Genomic DNA, 22,976 nt, shown 5'->3' with positions numbered 1-22,976 from the left:
AATGAAACTAATAGTAGAATAGGGGTTTACTTACCCTCAGAGTTTAAGATCGGAATTCGGATTTTTAATAATTAGTTTCAAAATTCAAAGTTTTAATAGAATACTTAAATCCTGAATATCTATTCATGGCTATACTTAAATAGACTGATACCACCATAAAGATTCTATGTTCAGAATTAACCCACATTGGACATCAGGAGGAACATCTTTACGGGAGTCCAATATTTTCTTCTCTTTTTTTTGCATGGAGAATCTATGCTCTCTCCATTGCAGCTAATTATAAAATGCGTTGGAATACGTGAAAATGGGAAGAATTTACAATGTGAAGGCTAAACCAAAAAGGGAAACCATCTTGCAATTTTTAACAAGGAAATGTTTTACTTTCGCTGAATCAAACATATGAAATTTGAACCACCTATTTCAGAAATTTTGGCCGAAACCTTAAAAATGCTTAATATCAAGAGATATCCTTATATGATGACTTAAAATGGAACGATATATAATATACCTTTCCAACAGATAGACATGACTGTATCGACATAGAATTTTATGCCTTTGGAATACAACAAGACAAAAATCATATCCCACGATGTCAATCCCGAAAATCACTTAGATCGGTACATTTACATCGTATATCGAACGTTGACAAAATGTAGGGCTAATGAGGGCCTCTTGGTCCCATATAGCAGAATATTACCTAATATGTGGAATTATATGGCCCATAGACCTATATGGCTTATATGCAATAAAATGAATCTTAAATGGTAAACCAACAATGCCAATAAATTTCAACGGGGTCCAATTTGAACCAAAATTTAAAATTGTTCTTATATATAGACAGTTCAAACCGTATACCTATATTCTAACATATAACCAAAAAATATGGCCTTGACTGATTGCATTAATACTGTCCAAATGGCCACCTATGTTGTCCATAATTTGCAAACAAATATTAAATAAGTGGTACACATATGGGCCAATATTTCTTACTTGCCCCCAATTATGGCTCAAAATGGTCCATACCAAGAATGTCAAAAATTGTTGCTAGAAATGGCATCCAATTATGATCTATATATAGGACCCAAAATATAATATAGTCCTGAATTTGGATTTACACACATCACCCGAAATATGAAACGATATGACTCAAGAATTATACGGCCCTAAAATTGTCAAGAATGTCAATCATAATTACCCAAATTGATTAAATCAAGCGACAACAAATATTTCCAATGAAATGAGGAACCTCATTTTGTAACCATTCTTGGATGGCGCGTGCTAAGGTCAATGGTATTGAGTCCTGTTGGAATGCCCAAGGTCTGCGGCCAAAATGTTTGCATGTCCAAGGCGTTAATACACCCTCCAGAATATTTTTGCGATAATATTCGGCATTTATTCTGATTTAATACGAACGACCGGCCCACTCCATCACCATGAGTTCCGGTGGCCAACCAAAGGTGCACATTTTTCGGTTGAAATCTTTGGCAAGTGAAAACGATCATTTTGTTTGTTCACAAACTGTTGGACGACGAATGTTTTCTCATCGGAGACGGGGAAAACTAAATTCGGCAGTTCACCACTTACGGCCAAGCGAGGCAACTCTTTAGCTCTTTTGAGTCTATTTTCCTTCTGTTGCGGTGTAAGTTCTTGCACTTTTTGTAATTTCAATGGCTTTTTCCCAGGCTCATTTTGCAATATTTGCCGAATGGAACGTTCCGATACGTTCAGCTCACGAGCCATTTTTCGGCCACTGCGACGCGAGTTTCAATCAAGTCGCTCTTTAATTTTTTTCTTTTTTCTTCCGTCCACTTTCTTGACATCGGACTACGCTACCAGCATCACGGTAACAAGCAATTGTACGAGACACAAAAGTTTTATTCGCATTTTAATGCTGGAGTGCTCTAACGATAGCCACTTGTGGTTTTCTAGTCAAATATGAAGAAATCACACTATCACGCTTGAATTCCATCACGAATAACTTTTTGTTCTGGAAAAATTTTCACCAAAATGCTTTTGTAGGCTTGTAAACAATATAATGAGCTGTCACTGGAATAATTTTAAAAGCTGTCAGACGAGTAGCATAGAAATGACAGCAGTCTGAAATTGGTTGCAGTTTTTTCATGTCATCCTTTTTAACGCAAGAAGATATATAACGCAGAAAGCTACTGTAGCGCAGGAAGATATTGCATGTGAAACGAGTCCCACAATTTGGTTCAAAATATAGCACAATATATAAACCAGTATATTCCGACCGCAGAGTAATTGGACTAAATTCAAATGGGACTCAAGGTTCAAATTTGATGTAGTACCTAGTACCAGTACCCACACACAAATATAAAAAACCGGACGAACAATATTTATTGGAGCTATAGCTATATCTGAACCGATTTTCACCAAATTTGACATTCTTGTTTCTAGGCTCAATTTAGGCGTAAGTGTCCAATTCCATCCCATTTTGTCTAATATTATACGTTTGGTGCACAATAAAAAGCAAATCGGACAAATCGTTAGCTATATCCACATCTAAACCGATCTCTATAAAATTGAATATTTCTCCAAACATCATTGTTACAGAGGGCATACTACTGCTGTGGTGAACAAATATAAAAAATCGGATGAACAATTACATGAAAGCCATAGCTATATCTTAACTGATTTCGATTAAATTTGGCATACTTATTTTCAGGCGTAATTTGGTTATAGGTGAAAAATTCCATACTATTTGGGACGAAGATATATGTGGGAGCTATATCTAAATTTTGACCGATATTCTCCAGTAGGATTCTTCCTTGGGTCAAACAAATGATTTGTGCAAAATTTCATCTGGATCGGGCAGTAAATGAGACCTGTACTTTGTTTACAAAAATACATGGACAAAGGAACAGACCGACGGACTGACATGCAGAATGTGATTCTCTGCAAATCATCAAAAAGAAGTATGGGTCTATCTCTTTCCCTTTTGTCTGTTACAAACAAATGCACAAAGACATAATACCCTGACAACCATGGGGTGTAGGAAATAACAAATAGAGAAAATTCCTGCAAACAGCTACTCAAGTACTAGGATCCTCAAAATAATAAATTATGGAGTTCAAAGATTTATATCCACTTAAAGTTATATTTACTTTGTCAATTTTGCCCCAAAAAAGCTGTTTGGCGCTGGGGCCTTAAAAGTGGAATATAATAATACAGGAACAAAATAATTAAAAAAATAAATAATTAATTAAATCATACTGGCCAGATAGATTTAGTTCATTTGCCAAAAAATTACATTTTTAAGACCCTCTCTTAAAATCCAAATCGATATTTCACTGAGTCAAAAATTACAGTTTTTAGAAAAAAATCTCAAATTGTATTTTTTATAAGAAGTTTAAAATATTCAAATTTTTGGAACTCAAAGGATTTCTATCTTCTTACAGAGGGGCTTTTCCTTTAAAAAAAATAATATCCAAAATATTGAGGCAGTTTTCCATTATTTTTGTCAAGAATATATTCAAAATATTGACATATTTTCCCAAGATAATCAAATAATTGCCAAAAATTCTGAATTCTTTAAATAAAAAAATAAAACAAAAATGAAAAATATTTCCATTTCAGACAAACCCTATGTCCAACGCATATTTAAAACTCCGTGTATAAATGTTTTTATATTAAATATTAAACATATTATTATAATTATTTTTAAATATTATTATAATTATTTTATTATTATTTATATTACAAAAAATTCAGAATTCTTGAAATTTTTTGAAATAAAAAACAATTTCAAAATATTTCCATTTCAGATAGGTTTTATGTTCAAAACATGCTTAACACTCCGTGTATAAATAATATTATTTTTAATATTAAAAAATATTATTTTAATAATTTTTAAATATCATTATAATTATTTTCAATAATTTTTATATTGGAAAATACGATTTTTAAAATTTTTGTATTATTTTCCATATTTTCTTCAAATAATTTTTAATTAGTTTTTATTAATATAAGCTATTTTTAAACTATAAAAACCAAAACGTGTGCCACCCCCAGCTGCTGGCAAAAAAAAACAAAAACACATAAATGCTTAACAGCAGCCTTTGCCAGAGCTTAAAAAAGATAATTTTCTAACTACTGCCAATATGAACAAACAGTAGCTTGTAATATTTAAGTAGGTAATATAACTGTAGGTAGATATTTAATAAAGGGGTTAGGAAAGATTTCCACAACGAAAGATAAGATGATAAAAAATTAAAAAAAAAATAAAAATAAAAAATATACAAAAAATTCTGAATGAGACTATTAAATATATATCTACTCTAAAATCACTATTTTTCCAACATCCAATATTTTTTTTACAAATAATACATTCATTCATCAGGAAAACTAAGAAAAAACAATCATTCTCTTAATATTAGTTAATAGTCTCATTTGTAATTTGTTTTAAGGTTATGCTAATGAAAAACCAAAAAAAAAAAAACAAAAAAACTAACAACTTAAACCATTCAAACCAATCCAATGAATTATTTCTTTTTCTTTTGTTTACGGCCATGCCTCTATTTTAAAACAATTTTCAACGATAACTACTCAAATAATGAAAACAAAATTGAATCCATATCCATATATGATATGAAAAAACAAATGAACGAACGCCAATTAAATAATCGAAAAAAATACGATACCATTTGAAATCTCTACTTCATGCCCTAACCCATTCAACTATCTATCCACCAAAAACCAAAAATTTCCTGTAAATATCAAACTCTAACCAAAAAAATCAAATATTATTACCATCCACAAATTACCACCACAACCACGACCATCCATCCGGACCGAACGAACGAACCTCAACTCAAAAAAATTATAAAATATCTCAAAACATATCACATTGAATGCGTATCAACCAATTTGAAAAAAATCAATCAAATCAAACCAAACAATCAAACCAAACAATACCCACCCGAACTTACCGAATCAAACCACCACGACTTACAAAAGTCGGCTATACCATGCGTGACATTCGCTATAAGTGGAATGAAGGACCGAACTCGGTTGGTGTCTCGAGTGAGGTCTCGCTACCGCAATTTAAGGTCTTGGGTCATCGTCAGAGAGCTATGGAAATCAGTCTTACCACAGGTACCTGTAGACGGTTACCGATTTCTTTTTATATTATCCAAAAATCAAAAATATATATATCTTATAATCTTTATATATTATTAATTAATTATTCAATTTTATATTAAAAAAATATCCTCCTACTTATATTTATTACTTTTATTTACTTATTCTGTTATGGTTCTACTTTCATTTTCTTACTTCCCCCTTTTTATGAATAAAACTTACTTTTTTACGATTTATTTCTATTTAAAAATTTGGCCTTTATCTATGCTATCCGATTTAGAGCATTTGAAATTTAAATGTTATTGAGAAAGCTAAAAATCATTTTTAAATATTTAAAACAAAAAAAACATTCAAAGAAAATGCTGAAAAGTATGCTTTATTAACTCAATGGCTTAGTTATTGTTTTGGTATTAAGGCAAGGCTAGGACAAAAAATTAGGAAAAAGACGAAAAATCATGCAACCTCTTTAAAATGTCAATTTGTTGTCAATTTTTGTTTTTATAGGACAAAAATACTGTTAAATATTTTTTCGCGCCTAAAAGTATGCACAAAATATTTGAAAGAAATAATGATAATATTAATCCTAAGGTATAGATGGCGTTAAATAAAATTCCAGGCATGAATGTCATAACCAAATAATGGTTTTACTTTTTCGTAGTCATAACTACTTACAATTATGCTTACCTTTAATGTAAATTTAATAAAAATTCTCCTGCTGAAGTATATGTACAAATATTACAAATTAAAAATATCTTTAATACTAAGGTATAGATGGCGTTCAGGTCGGGTATATTCCTGAGCATAAAAACAAATTACCGGTTTATACGGTTATTTTCGAGGCCATAACTCGTTTTTATACCAATCTACATTGCAATTTTTTAAACAACACCATAAAATTTCATTACCAAGTAATAGTATTCGAAGTATTAATCCTAAGATATAGATGGCGTTAAATAAAATTCTACTCAAAAATGTCATTTTCAAATAATGGCTTTACACATTACTTTTTCGTAGTCATAACTACTTACCTTACATGCTTACCCTTTAATGTAAATTTTATAAAAATTCTCCTGCTGAAGAATATGTACAAATATTTTGCCAATTAAAAATATATTTAATACTAAGGTATAGATGGCGTTCAGGTTAGGTATATTCCCGAGCAAAAAACCAAATTACCGGTTTACTTTTCGTGGCCATAACTATTTTTATACCAATCTACTTACCCATTAATTGAACAGCGCCGTAAAATGTCTTTACCTAGTAATGAGTTCATATATTCTCCTTACGTAACAATAACTACTTACAAAATCATCCTACTTACGCATAATTTTAAGCACGCTATGAATCATTTAAAAAGATTTTTGAACAGTTTTGTGCCCAAATGTATTCGAAAATTTTGGAAAAGAAGAGTAATATTGATACCGCTGTATAGATGGCGCTCAGTATAATATAAAGTACAATCCCAAGCATTGTATTTTTTCCTAGCCTAGTTTCTAGTTCGGCAGGGCCGCACTTTTAATACCCTACACCTTTGGGTAAATAAAAAAATTTTATATGAAAATATAAACGGAAACCTATAGAGAAAATTGTATACTTCAAGGATTGTCGTCTACCAAAACTTCTCAAATACCAAATTTGAAACAAACGGAATGACAAAGTTTATATAGAATCCTTTTCAAGGTAGGGGGTATACAAATTATTTAATTTTTGGCGAATTCTTTATATATAATCAACAATAACCGTAAAATCGGATGAAGATCGGATAAAGAAACTATAGAAAAATCTGAATCGATATCGATAAAATTTGGCAGAAGTATATTCGAGCAGTATCTGATGTCCGGTATAAAATATTATAGTTGTGGAATGAATATTACGCATGTGAGGGTCTTAAAACCCCAAATCGGATGAAACTTATAAATGGGAGCTATGGCTATATCTGAACCGACTTTGATGTACGTGCTTCTAGACTGACATCTGTAGGATGTGCCAAAATGCAGTCCATTTGGGCTGATACTGACCATTTGGTGCCCAGTAAATCTGATAATGGATAAAAATATAGATATGGGAGCTATATCCTGATCTTATCCGATATCGATGAAATTTGATAGAATTAGTTTTGAGCTTCATGAGTTATCTGGTACCAAAGATTATTGTTATGGAGTGCACATTACGCAGGTGAGGAACTTAAAACCCCAAAGGGAGCTATGGCTATATCCGAACCGACTTTCACTAAATTTGAAGTACTTGAATTCAGTCTGAATTACCAAGATTCTGTCCATATGGGCTGATATTAGCCATTTGGTTCACAAAAAACCCTAAATCGGATAAAGATATATAAATATGTGGGAACTATATCAAAATCTGGAACGATCTTGACAAAATTTGAGCAATTAAATATTTTAACGCCAAAAAATCTGCACTATGCACAAACTTCTTTAATGAGAACATTAACGAAAATTGAGGCATAGATGGCGTTCCTTATGGTACGTAGAGCAATGTCTCAAATTATAGCTCAGTGGTAAATTCCCTATAACATTCTCGCAAAAATATAGACTATAAGGGGCTAATGGATTTTAGTATTTAAAATATTTCTCCTTAGTTTCTTGACACCATAACAAATCAGTTCGATTGCCCCAAATATATATATGTTTCTCTGATTCATAATAATACGTATTTATTTAATTTCATAACAACTTCAGTATTGTTCCATTTTTAATATTCAACAACCATTGTGTGACGTCCTAGTGCCTTAGCAGCTACCAATTTCGACTATCATTGAGTTGATATTCTAAGTAAATTCTTTCTTTCATCTTAATTTGTTTCTCTACATTTATCAGCTAATAATTGCTACTAATTTAAAATAGCATGTTTTTATGTAACTCTACTTGAATACAATTTTTATTTATTCATTTAAATTAAAACTTCTACTGATACTAGAAATTAGACGTTTAGATGTAATTTGTTGAATTTCTATTGAAAAATAGCTAATAGAAGTAATTAAAAATAGCTGAAAATAATCCTTAAAAAAAGGATATACCAAATAATGACTCTAGCTTTCTCGTATACGAATTTTAGTAAACTGTTCTCTAATCATTTGTAGGAGGAAATGCGAAATGAGTGAGATGGAGGTGTAAATTTATTCAGGCAGGAAACGATAAAGGTGGAAAAAAATTCGAATAAAAATAAAAAACCATTCCCGTCAGGTGATACACAAGTTCTAGTGATTTTTTCATAACGTAAAGTTAAATTCGCAATATAGTATAATATTATATATTGATGATCTACCTCCTAATATAGTAACCAAATTTAGCTCAGAATCCATTGTTGCAGGGATATCCATGTGCAAATTAGAATTTCATTTTCAATTATGTCGTTATAAAAAAGTGGCCCAGCAAAAAACCTCATACCCGTAGAATTTTCAAAAAAGAAACACCTGCTATAATTTAAAATCTGCCAGTATCGTTTGATCCAGGACAGAAGCCACTATTATTGGTTTCACATTCCTAGGAAAATGGTCTTAAAAATCTGCTAATATTGTACGTATGATCCGTGAAGAAACCTTCTTCAAAAATCCCCACCAATGCCACCAGTTCAAAACTGAAATTGTTGATCTAAGAGGGACTGAAAATTCAAGATAAAAAACCACAGTCTTTAAAAATCTGTTATTCCTATAAAATATATAATTATTGTTTTCTTGAAAAAAGAAAATATTTACAAAATGTTCGTTTATAAGTTTGTTGAATCTTAAAAATATTTAGAAAAAAAACTTACATTCGTCTTCAAAAAATTCTTTCAAAAAATTTCATGATTATTTGTCCGTTGGACCTTAGCCTTGTCGTCCGGAAAAAATATTTAGTATGTAGGTCCTTAAAAATATATTAAATTTTTTATCAGTTCATTAAAACTTCAAAAATAATAAAAAAAAATGTTAGTCCTTAAAAAAATATCTTTAAAGATCGACGATATTTATTCAGTAAATCCTCGAAAAAGTCTATTTTTAAAATATTTACGATAAAGTATCTCGTTGCTTGGTCCTTGAACAGAATCTGTAAAAAATCACAATTTTCGGCCTGTTGACGTTAGGAAAAAATACCAACTATTGGGCCTTGATAATGTTCTTGATGATCCTAGGTCTCATTATCCTTAAAAATTTCTTAATAATCCACGACCAATTATATTTCTTTTTTATAGATAAATCATTGAACCCTTGGACCTTGAAAAAATTATAAAAAAAAAATCCACGAGTGGTCCTCTGTTGGTCCTTGAAACAAAAACTGAAAAATCCATGATTGATTTATTGTTCCATGAAAAATATTTGTTAAAACTCCTTTTGTTCATAAAAAATATCCTTTTTTGAAAAAAAAAAATTTAAAAATCCAGAATTATTTTTTGAACGGAAAAACTTAAAACATTTTTCGTTCATAGAAAAAAATCATTAGTCACTGAAAAAAAATATTTCTAAAAAGCTCTTGTAGAAGAAATAAGACCATTGAAAAATAATTTTGAAAATCCAAGACTATAGTCCTAAAAAATGTCCTTTGAAAAAATCTAGAATTCTTGAAAATAAATTTTTCTTAAAAAAGTCCCTTAAAAAATGTTTTTTTTTAAAGTCCACAATTTTTGTCCTTGAAAATGTCCTTTCGAAAAAATTCTTAAAAATAATTTAAAATTAAAAAATTAACCATGTTTGTCCCTCCTTCGAAAAAATCTAGAATTCTTAAAAATATATCTTTGGTAAAAAAGTCAAAAAATATTTTGATAAATTCAAAATTTTTGCGTCAAAAAATTTCGAAAAATTCTTGAAAAATATTTTTCTTAGAAAAAAAGGATTTGAAAACATACTTTTAAAGAATTGACCATGTTTAGCCAATATAGTCCTCGAAAATATCCTTTAAATAAAATTAAAATTTTGAAAATTCCCACTTTATTAACAGGTCCTTTAAATCCACAATTTTTTCCTTTGAAAATGTCCTTTCGAAAAAATTCTTGAAAATATATTTTTCTTTATGTAACCCTTTGAAAATGTATTCTTCAAGAAATAACCCTGTTTGGCCATTAGCCATTATAGTCCTCGAAAATGTCCTTTTAATGAAATGAAATTTTGAATATTCCTACTTCATTAACAGGTCATTTAAAAAATATTCTTGAAAAATCCACTGATACAGTACCTGAAAATGTCATTCGAACAAAATCCAGAATTCTTGAAAATATATTTTTCTTTAAGAAACCCTTTGAAAACGTATTAATTTGCAGGTCCTTTAGAAAAATAAGAAATAGAAATAGTAAGAAATAGTCATTTGAAATAATATCCTTCAAGGAAACCGCTACTTTAATCGTTAAAAAATCCGTTGGACAAACATTTTTTTTATTAAATTCACTATTATAGTCCCCGAAAAGGTCCTTTAAAGAGTTATTCCCCAAAAAATCCTGGAAATATTATTTATCTGTAAAAAATAGTCTTTGGCAAAGTTCATTAAGGAAATATTCTTTGAAAATGCTCTGAGAAAATTCTTAAAAAAAGCCTTTGAAAAAAGTGTTTTAAAAATAGAACAGTGTGGCTTGTTTGTTTGGGATACCGTATTATTTTGTTGTTGCAAAATGGCCAGGCTTTATCTCTTTATTGTTGTTTTTATAAAAACAACGTTTGTTTATTAGTGGAGAACGATGGTAATGTTTACCAGGGGGTAAGGCAGGGAATACCTAGGTTTCGGAAGAGCCACCAATCCTCATCAGTTCCCTTGTCTTTTGTCTGGGATATTCTCCCCAGAAGTTATTTTAAAAATAACTTCTATGACAAAAAACATTTTTTACCCAAGTGACGAGATCGTAAGCTCAACCAAAGAATTAAATAAAACTAAAATTCTTTTGGAAAGTCTTCTAAATCTTACAACCGCACTTTTAAAAATACATTTTTAAGGATTTTTCAAGGACTAAAGTAGAGAATTTAATTAAAAAATGTTTTTCCAATGGGCTTTTTTAAGAATTAAAATAGCGGCTTCCTGGTTACAAAAGGCTTTTTCAAGAAATATATTTTACAGAAATTCAAGCATTTTTTATGGGACTAGAATCGGGGAGTGAAAAAAAATATATTTTTTGTTCAAAAGAACTCTCAAAAGCATTAAACAGAGGTTAGTTAAAGATTTTTTTCAACAACTATAATTTTGGTTTTTTCCATGAAAAAGCTCTGTAATCGTGAATATTATAAAAAATATTTTTCCAAGACTATATTTCTTTTAGTTAAAAAAATCTTAAAATATCAAAAAATAACCCATTAGCAATTACTTAAAAAATGGTCTATGACAATTGGTCTTATTTTTTTAAAGTTAACCTAAAAATCCCAAATATGCTTAAGCTACTTCCAAACTCACTCTAGGACTAAATACTCGTACGTTCCTCCAAAAATGATTAGACGTATACAGTTCTTAGTTTTTATTTTTTCTAGCTAGGAAGAATGCATTTTCTTTGTAAACGTTTATTAACAAAAATTTTATTATTTAGCATGTTAAGAAGCTCCATGATATTTGTTCTATTATTATTAAATTATAATTATTTATGAAAAAAAAAAAACATATCAAATCATTCATTTCATATGTTTACCCCCATTGTGTTGAAATTATGTTCTAGATTTAAATTTATTTTCAATATCATCTAAAACCAAAAAAAAAAGGAAAATGACACCAATCGTTTCAAAATATGAAAAAATCGACAACATCAAATCAACAAATTCCATTGAAAAGTAGTGTTGAAATTCATGCCAAAAGAAAAATGTAAAAAAATATGAAAATCAAATTTAAAAATCATTACATTACATTAAATTTTAATTTAATTATAGATTATTATTAAATGAAAGCCTAGCTTGAATTATTTAACACTTAGTTCAACAAAAAATATATATTTTTATATTCATAATGAAAAACGAATTATTTTCACAAAACCATAACATAATATTTGCTAATCATATATAATCGTTGAATAATAAAAAATTAGTTTATCTACCTACCTACATACATAGCATAACATACATAGCTACATTATGTAACTCGCTCATTGTTCTAGCCATTCATTTAAATGCAAAAAAAGTAATGAGTATTTTCATCAGTAAACAGTTATCCATCGTATCATCAAGCTACCACCCGCCCCCTAAAAACAGAACCCCTCTTGTGTCTTGTGTTAGGGAAAAATCGAAGTTCTTTTGGAATTGAATCAAAACAGGAAATCATCAGCAATAACAAATAAAAAATCAAGAAACGCCCTCCCAAGCATGCACTCATCATAGACAAAAAACAATAACTTTTGTACCCGGTTTAATCCATTCAACAACAATAAAAAAACACAGAGTTTTTCTCTATCTCTCTCCTTTGCCCAATCATTTTGAGCAATTCTCTTCATCATCGTTGTCAAATCGCAAAACAAAAACTTAAAATCGCTGTCATTAACATACATACCTCGTACCTATCTACTACATTATCTCTATGCTACAAATTCTGATATGAATTCATGTTGAATTTTAGAAATATTTTTTTGTTAATATAATCTGCACAATTGTTTTATACTTTTTTTATTTTAAGCTTTTATATTTATTTGATTTATTATAAGTGTTAATATTTTCAATAAGGGTCAACATGTTGCAAAACTAAGAATTAATAATTTAAAATAAAAAATTTAATATATGTCAAAAGGACGAGCTTCAAATAGTCCTTGAAAAAAATTAAAAAATGTATTTTATAAAATTCTTAACAAATTCATTCAATTTATTCCAAATATTAACTAAAAAAGTAGTTTTAACCATTTTGTACTTTTAAAAACTTTCTCCAAAAATATTTCAAGAAATATCCATTCAAAAACATTTTCAAAATATATTTTTAGTGAAATAAATTAAAAAATATATTTTATAATTCTTTAAAAAAATGAGGTAATCGAACGCCTACCTAGAAATAGCCATTTGAGTAAAGTTTCCTCAGGAAACTGTTCAAAAAATTTCAAAAAGAAAATAATTAGGAAATAATTAAAAGCTACTCATAAAAAGTTTCTTTTAAATGGCATTAAAAAAAACTTGAAAAAAAACCCCCAAAAAATAGACCATCAAAAAATCTTGAAAACTTAGTCCTTCTGTGTTAATTTTAAACAAGTCTTCCTTCTATTCTTAAAAAATTCTTTTTAAAAAAACATTCTTTTTAAAAAAATTTCAAATTGTTATTTTGACTTTTTTTACAAAATATTTAAAAAAAAAAATAGGATTTTTGATCATCAGCTCAATGGGTCAACATGTACGGCTAATATTTCCCAAATTTGAATCGTTCGGGAATTCTGCAATTACATATTACAGTATTTCCATATACAGGGTTCGATAAAAAAAACGCCAGGAAAGTCGGAAATAGCATCAAATTTTAGAATAAGTTTAGATTTGTTCGAATTGGTCACCTTTGGCACGAATTATGGCCTCCAAACGGCTAATAAAACCGCCACACGCTGCCAGAATGTTGCTCTCCGGTATTTTGGCCCATTCCCGACGAAGCGCTTGCTTGAGATGATCGACACTTTAGTATTTTTAGTGCCAACCTTGCTTTCCAAAATACTCTAGACACAATAGTCCAACGAATTGGTATCCGGAGATTTTGGTGGTCATTGTGTGCTGGGTGACGCGTTCTGGGTCATGTTGGAATGTCAAAGGTCTGCGGCCAAAATGTTTGCGTGCCCAAGGTTTTAATACACCCTCCGGAATATTTTCGCGATAATAATTCTGATGCCACGGTCGATTAATACGAGCGGAGAGCGACAATCGGCTGTTATGGCGGCCCACACCATCACCATCGGCGGTGCTTGAATTCTGGTGGCACATTTTCAGCTGACCTCTTTGGCAGGTAAACACGATCATTTTGTTTGTTTACAAACTGTTTGACAATGACAACGAATGCTTTCTCATCGGAGAAAACCAAATTCGGCAGTTAACCACTTTCGGCCAAGCGAAGCAACTCTTTAGCTCTTTTGAGTTCATTTTTCTTTCTGTTGCGCTGTAAGTTCTTGCACTTTTTGGCTTTACGCCGAGTTCATTTTTCAATATGTTCCGAATGGAATATTGCGATATATTCAGATCACGAGTCTTTCAAAAAAATCAAGTTATCTCTTTCGAAAAGAATATCTAAATTCCTCTTCGATTAATCTATTATTGTGACATGTCGAGAAACTGCAAAATCAGGAAAATTTTGGGTTTTGAATCATTTCAATTTATAAATATTTTGCGATCGTCTCCACCAACAACAGACTTCCATTCTGAACCACAACTCCTTGTTACAAAAATAACAAATTAACACAAGTCTTTGGAATAATATTAAAAATCTACGATCAATATTCGAAAACCCTAGTTAATTCTTAAAAAAATCCAGGTTAATCTTTTTGAAATAAATTCTAAACTTATACATGTCCTTTAAAGTACAACCATTTTAAAAAATTAATCCTTCAAAATGATGATAATATCTTTGAAAATTCTTGTAGTTCCTTCAAAAAAAGGCTTTAAAATATATTATTAGATATGGGACTCGTAGCGCAGTAATCAAAATTTGCACTTTAAAAGGGTTTCTTTTGCATTTCCCTTGTAAAATAATGAAACCGAAGTTTTAAAAGGATAATAAAAAAATTGAAAATGAAATAAAAAATTCTACAATATTTCTTTGACATTTTAGGATTTAAAATGTAAGGGAATTATAAATTATTGCATTCTTGGATTTATGGATTGCCAAATTTTCGCCTGACCTTTATTGAAAATATTTACTGTTTAACTTTTAACTTATATTTTAAAAATTTCACTTTTTATTTGCCATCCACGACTGTCGGTCATCGATAAACTAATTGTGAAACTCTTGTCATTTTATGTCAGCTAGCAGCTGCTTCTGTAACAGCTTAGCTCTAGTTTTGTTTTTACATATTTTTTTTTTTTTAATTTTACTTTTTGTATTTTTATTTGTTTTTAATGTCTACTTTCCGCTGGTTTAATATTTTTATTTATTCATTATTACTTGAAATTAATTTTTATCATTTTATCACTTAAATATTATCATTAAATAATTAGTTTTATTTTTTGATTTTTCATTTAATTTATTTTTTATGATTTAATTTTTTAATTCAGTTTTATTTTAAATTTAATCTTTTAATTGTTGTTATTTTTTATTTTAATATATTTTTTTAATGACAATTTTCCGTAGGTTTTTTTAATTTGTTTATTCATTATTATTTTTAATTAATTTTATTCATTTTATCATTTAAATATTATCTTTAAATAATTAGTTTTATTTATTTTCATTACTTATTTTTTCATTTAAATAATTTTTTATGATTTAATTTTTTTTTTAAATTTAATCGTTTTGTTTTTGTTAATATTTTTTAATTTAGCATATGTTTTTAATGCCTATTTTCCGCTGTCTTTTTTTTTTTTTGTTTATTCATTATTGCTTTTAATTAATTTTATTAATTTTATCATTTAAGTACTTTCATTAAATAATTAATTTAATTTGTTTTATTTGGATTTTTCATTTAATTTATTTTTTATAATTTATTTTTTTTAATTTAATTTTTTTAGTTTTGTTAATTTTTTACTTCAATATATGTTTTTAATGTCTATTTTCCGTTAGCTTTTTTTTGTTTATTCATTATTGCTTTTAATTAATTTTATTCATTTCCTCATTTAAATATTATCATTATATAATAAGTGTTATTTATTTTATTTTTTTGATTTTTCATTAATTTATTTTTTATAATTTAGTTTTTGTTTTTTTTTTTAATTTTAATATATGTTTTAATGCCTATTTTCCGCTGGCTATGTTTTTTCCTTTTTTTATTTATTTTTTCATTTTAGTCATTTTTTCATTTAAATATTATCATTAAATAATTTATTTCGTTTGTTTTATTTGGATTTTTAATTTAATTTATCTTTTATAATTTAATATTTTTGTTTTTGTTATTTTTTTTAATTTAACATATGTTTTTAATTCCGATTTTCCGCTGGCTTTGTTTTTTATTTATTCATTATTGCTTTTAATTAATTTTATTAATTTTATCATTTAAATATTGTCATTAAATAATTAGTTTTGTTTATTTTAAGTTTTTGATTTTCCATTTAATTTATTTTTTGTAATAAATTTTTTAACTAATTTTTTTTACATTAGGGATTAATGCCTATTTTCGCTGGCTTTGTTTTTTTATTCATTATTATTTTTAATTAATTTTATTTATTTTATCGTTTTAATATTATCATTAAATAATTAGTTTAATTTATTTTAATCTATTTATTTTTCTTTTATTTTTATATATTAATTTTTTTTCACTTAATCTTTAAATTTTTGTTAATTTTTGTTTTTATTTAATATATGTTTTTAATGCCTATTTTCTGTTTTTATTTATTCATTATTACTTTTAATTCTTTTTATTAATTTCATCACTTAAATATTATCATTAAATAATTAATTTTATGTATTTTTTAATTTTTTATTTTTTTTTTTTAATTTTTACTTGATTTTTTATTTATTTTCTTAATTTAATTTTCTAATTTTTTATATTTAATATTTTCATTTATTTATTTTTTTTTATTAATAATAATATTATTATTAATGCCTATTTTCGCTGGCTTTGTTTTTTTATTCATTATTATTTTTAATTAATTTTATTTATTTTATCGTTTTAATATTATCATTAAATAATTAGTTTAATTTATTTTAATCTATTTATTTTTCTTTTATTTTTATATATTATTTTTTTTTCACTTAATCTTTAAATTTTTGTTAATTTTTGTTTTTATTTAATATATGTTTTTAATGCCTATTTATTTATTTATTTATTCATTATTACTTTTATTTCTTTTTATTAATTTCATCACTTAAATATTATCATTAAATAATTAATTTTATGTATTTTTTAATTTTTTATTTTTTTTTTAATTTTTACTTGATTTTTTATTTATTTTCTTAATTTAATTTTCTAATTTTTTATATTTAATATTTTCATTTATTTATTTTTTTTGTTTTTTTTTTTATTTTATTTATTTATTTTTTTTTTTTTTTTTTTGGGTTCATTTTATTAATTTAATTTTTTGAAACTCGCACCAGTATCATTTGGTATTTTTGTAATATCCTTTGTTGTAATCACATTGTCACCCACCAAGAAAAAACCTACTAAAACCCAAATAAATCATTTCAAAATTACTGTTCAAACTAAATATTAGCATTTTTTTTTTTTTTCGTTTATATAATATTTCGATTTTGATGTTATGCCAACAACAAAAATTTTTTCTGTTACGCTTTTTGTTAGTTTGTTCGAAAGTAAATTATTTAAATATTCTTATTTTAAATGCAAATATTTACTAACATTTGTGTGAGTGTTAACTACTAATGCCTAAAACTTGATAATCTCCTTTAAAATGAAAACCCTTTATAAATATTATTTATTTGTTTTTTCTTTTTACCTAAAATTATTCTTTAATATTTATTATTTCTTTTTTTTTAATATATATTTTTTATATAATTTTTCCTTTATTACAATTATCATATTTAAAAAAAAAAAAACAGTGAATTTGTTAAGAAAATTCCTTGTAATAACATAAACAATTTTCTACTCTACTTTTTTTGCTACAAATCTCCATCCATCCAAAACCAAAAAACAAACAAAAAATAAAAATCAAAAATCACGGCGTTTTGTTACTGGATTTTGTTTGAATGAATGAATGATAATTGACACAAACAAACGAACAAAACAAACAAACCTATCAAACATATTTGGATACAACCCTGCTACGACCCCACCCACCCTTGTTTGATATGCAACAACGATGTCGGGTGTTTAATGTCTGATGTTTGATGTCTGCTGGATATGGAAAACCAAAAAAAAAATAACTCAAACTAATTGGATTATTGGAACCAAAAAAAAAAAATCAAAAACCAAATTTAACCAAAAAAAAATTTAAACAACAGGAAATTATTCGCGTCTGGCTTGCGAGATACAATTCGTGCGCTCTATGGGCTATTATCTTATACAGATTTACATACCCTCTGGACTGATCGTTATTATATCATGGGTATCATTTTGGCTTAATCGTAATGCTACACCAGCCCGTGTAGCTTTAGGTGTCACCACTGTGTTGACCATGACAACTTTGATGTCATCGACAAATGCTGCGCTGCCGAAAATTTCTTATGTCAAATCGATTGACGTCTATCTAGGAACGTGTTTCGTGATGGTCTTTGCCAGTTTATTGGGTAAACAAAACTAAAAACAGATACTTTTTTTCCGACCTTCTTTCTATTCTCTGTTTCTATTCGGTTTTTATCTTTTCCAACTTGTAAATGTTTAATGTTCTGTGTGTTTTAATTTTTTATTGTTTTTAATTTTTTTTTTTTTTTTTTCAAAGAGAAAAAATCAGTTTCAGTATTTTTTTCAAATTTTTTTTCAGTTACACACTACTGTACATTTTTGTGTTTGTCTTTTTGTTTTTATGTCTTTGTGTCTTTAATTTCAACAATTTTTTCTCTCGGTGTACATTTTGTAGAATAAAAAAATTACAAAGAACAAAATATTGACGTACCCCAAACCAAGCAAAATGGGTGACGACTTTTCGGTTTAGACATAGACCCCAAAATCCCGTTAAAAGTTCTCCGCAAGCAACCTTACTGGATTTTTAGGGAAATTTCCAAAACCGTGTTGACCCCACTTTGCCCTACAATAACAATTACCACTATCACCACTACTACTACCACTACTACCACCACAACTAACTTAACACTACTACTCTACTAGCTCTTTTTCTTCCACTCTCTTTTTCTAAACTCTAACCAAGAAAGAGAAACTTATTGGATTCGAAGCAAAATGGTATTGGGGGTTTACCCCAAATACCCCTTGCTTCCTTTCCATTTGTTTAATACACCACAAATAATTTTTACACAATATATTTTATTAATTAATTGGTCAAAGAATATAAAATTTATGTTTAAAGTATCAATGGAGGAGCCTAGGCTTATTGCCACTAACAAATACAGTTACAAATTATCACTACCACCAGCGAATAACCAATGTAAATAACTAGGTTTTTTTGAAAACTTTTAAGGATATTTAAATTATTTTTAAATGGTTACTCATTGAATGAGTAATTGGTAATCGGTTCAATTTGAAAAGAAACGATAAATTTTTCTCAGCCACTATATACTATTTTTAATGGTTTCTTGAGTAATTGGTAATCGAGTAATTGGTAATCGGTTCTTTAATGGTTACGTAATCGGTTACTTTTTTGGGATTTTTTTTTTTCACCATAAAAATGACTATTGGAGTAATCTGTAACCGGTTTTGTTAAGTAATCGTGGAACAAGTAATCGATGAATTTTCATTTAAATGTTTACTTATTAAAAGAATACTTTGTAATCGGTTCATTAAGTGTAGGGTAATCAGTTACCACCATAAAAATTCACAGTTCATTTTTGTTAAGTAACCGGATACTTAATTGTAATGTTAAAAACAAATACCCTCATTGAATGATAATAGATCGGTTCATTTTGGGACAAGTAATCGATGCATTTTTATGAGACATTATATAATATTTTAAATGGTTACTAATTAAAAAAGTAATTGGTAATCGGTTCATTAGGAAATTGGTAATGGGTTACTTTTCCTATATTTTTTTCCGATTACTTGGTTTATTTTGCAACCAGTCATTTTTATGAGACATTATATAATATTTAAATGGTTACTTATTAAAAAAGTAATTGGTATTCGATCAAATAACTATCAGGTAACCGGTTACGTTTTTAATTTTTTTTCGGAGTTTTTTAAACCAGAAATATTTTTTTTTATTTTGCACTTATTGAACGAATAACGTTTAATACGACTACTCGAGTAATCGGTTCACTTCAAATTAGATAATCGGTTACTTTAAATAATATTATCGAACGATTTTCCATATTTTTTATTGCAAAATGATTTCAGCATTTTAAGAGATTACTTTCTAAAAACAGTTACTTCAAAGACTGTATACTATTTTGAAACGGTTACTTATCGACCAAACAATTAATTCTTCGGTAATCTAAATACTTTGATTTGGGTATTCGATTTTTTTTTTTTTTTTTTGCCTGAAGCATGTTATTTAAATATTATATTTTGATCGTGACCTTTGTTTAAAAGTTTATTCGTATTCGGTCCATTTTTATACCCTACACCACAAGGTGGTCAGGGTAATATGTCTTTGTGCATTTGTTTGTAACAGGCAAAAGGAAACGAGATAGACCCATAGTTCCTTTTGATGATCTGCATAGAATCACTTTCTGACTTGATTTATGCATGTCAGTCTGTCTCTCCATGCATTCTTGTGAAAAAAATTCAGGTCGTATTTATTATCCGATTGAGATGAAATTTTCCAAACAACATTTGTTTGGCCCAAGGACGAACCCTATTGAAATTGGAGATATTCGGTCAAAATTTAGATATAGCTTTCATATATATCTTCGTCCGATTTGCATTTTATTGTGCACCAAACGTGTAATATTAGCCCGAATAGTATGGAAATTTTCACTTACCACCAAATTAGGCCTGAAAATAAGTATGCCAAATTTGATCGAAATCGGTTCAGATATAGCTATAGCTTCCATATATATTGTTCATCCGATTTGTTATTTTTTTCCTCCACAGCCGTAATATGCACTCTGTAACAACAATATTTAGGAAAATATTTCAAATACAGCTCAGAAATACCTTTGCTAAATTTTATCGAGATCGGTTCAGATTTGGATATAGCTTCCATATATATAGCTTCGTCCGATTTGCCTTTGATTGTGCACCAAATGTCTAATATTTGTCCAAATGGGATGAAATTTGGCACATACGACCAAATTGAGTCTAGAAGCTAGTATGCCAAATTTGATCGAAATCGGTTCAGATATAGCTATAGCTTCCATATATATTGTTCATCCGATTTGTTATTTTTTTCCTCCACAGCCGTAATATGCACTCTGTAACAACAATATTTAGGAAAATATTTCAAATACAGCTCAGAAATACCTTTGCTAAATTTTATCGAGATCGGTTCAGATTTGGATATAGCTTCCATATATATAGCTTCGTCCGATTTGCCTTTGATTGTGCACCAAATGTCTAATATTTGTCCAAATGGGATGAAATTTGGCACATACGACCAAATTGAGTCTAGAAGCTAGTATGCCAAATTTGGTGAAGATCGGTTCAGATATAGTTATAGCTCCCATATATATTTTTCATCCGATTTGTTATTTTTGTCCTCCACAGCTGTAATATGCACTCCGTAACAACGATATTCAGGGAAATATATCAAACACAGCTCAGAAATATATTTGCCAAATTTTATCGAGATCGGTTCAGATTTGGATATAGCTCCCATGTATATCTTTATCTGATTTCAAATGAATTTTGCACCAAATGGGCAATACAAGTCCGAATTTCAAAGATACAAATGCTTCGGCATATTTAGTCTTTTGAACTTTAAATTATAATTATTATCATAGGGTGTATGAGATTGAATTCTCCCATAAAAACTTTTAATTGTTATGTGGAGCTCAACTAAATTAGCAAAGTGGTGTGGGGTATCATAAAATCGGCCCCGCCCGACTTTAGGACTTTCTTTACTGTTTTTTTTTTTTTTTTTTTTTTTTTGATGAAAACCCCTAGTTAGAAAATTTTGTACTTTTTGTACATTTTCATAGAATCGCGTACTTTAAAAAAAAAAAACTTATTTTCATTAAAAAGGAGGAACATTTTTTTATTTCCATTAATAGAACAGTAAAATGAAGCAAATAAATGCATTAAAAATACTCCAATTTAAAAAAAAGTAACCGATTACCAACTTTGAAAGGGTCATAGATATTTTATTGACAATTTTGGTTATTCGCTAAAGTGGGGTTACACAAAATCAAGCTTAAAGCTAAGAAAAAAATATTATATTTCAAAAATAAAAACTGAAGAGCACTCCATTACAAAACAGTATACACAACAACACCATACCTATACAAAAACAACAACAACACACACAACACCAATTAAAAAAAAATCTCACACCCATAAAGTTTTCTTATGAACCTTATATGCCCTGAGAAATTAATTAAAAAAATAAAACACTGCTAACCAAATTGGCCTTACATCAAATGACGTTGGGCGCCAAGGTCCTTTAAGAAAACTTTAGGCCAGACAACAACAAAAAACACCCAAACAATTTTAACACATTTATTAAAGATGCAAAACAACAAAAGAAAAAGGCTAACATGAAATGAACAGCAACAACAAAAAACACTTTTCTTTAGAACCGAAAACAAAAAACCAAAAACAAAAAGAAATCTCTTTTTTCGTATTTGTTTCTTTTTTAACAACAAACAAAAAACGTAATAAAAAGAAACGTCCAAACACCATCATTCAAAGAAAATAAATGCAGACTTATTGTTGTATGCGACATCCTGGATTTAATGACAAACAAAAATTACACAAAAAAGAGTTACGGGTTTTTAGGGCCATTACCAAAAAAACTCCTCATTTTTTTCTGATAATGAAAAAAAAATATTTTTTATTTTTTTTTTATAAAAAAAAATTATGACCAACGCACACATACACAAAACTAGGGACCCTATTTTCTCACCTCTTCTAACACACAAAACCAGCAGCCATGGCACGCGCGTCAAGCAGAGCAGCTTTCAACGAAACAGCAACAAAAACCGAAAATCTCCCAAATAACAGAAATTGAGAACAAAAAAATCTCAGATAAGCCAACAGAGACAGACATCCGACTGTTAAGCAAAGTTAGATTATGACATGTTTTCCCCACACTCTGTAAAAAAACAGGGTGATTTTGAAAACCTCGTTCTCTCTCCCCCACCTTTAAAAAGTTG

The 22,976-nt window shown here is 28.3% G+C and overlaps 1 protein-coding gene across 1 annotated transcript in view; it reads left to right on the top strand.

Annotated features, from left to right (window-relative positions):
* Positions 1-22,976, top strand: part of MdRdl (gamma-aminobutyric acid receptor subunit beta) — a gene marked incomplete at its 5' end in the record, with an annotated part of 145,413 nt that overhangs the window by 104,071 nt on the left and 18,366 nt on the right. Inside the window, 2 exon segments of the mRNA NM_001305119.1 lie at positions 4,978-5,115; positions 18,057-18,341. Of these exon segments, the coding sequence (NP_001292048.1) occupies positions 4,978-5,115; positions 18,057-18,341 (423 nt within the window).

Source organism: Musca domestica, unplaced genomic scaffold (genome assembly GCF_030504385.1).
Source record: "Musca domestica strain aabys unplaced genomic scaffold, Musca_domestica.polishedcontigs.V.1.1 15, whole genome shotgun sequence".
NCBI lineage: Eukaryota > Metazoa > Arthropoda > Insecta > Diptera > Muscidae > Musca > Musca domestica.
Note: the sequence above shows the minus strand (reverse complement) of the source record. Positions and strands in the feature narration are given on the sequence as shown.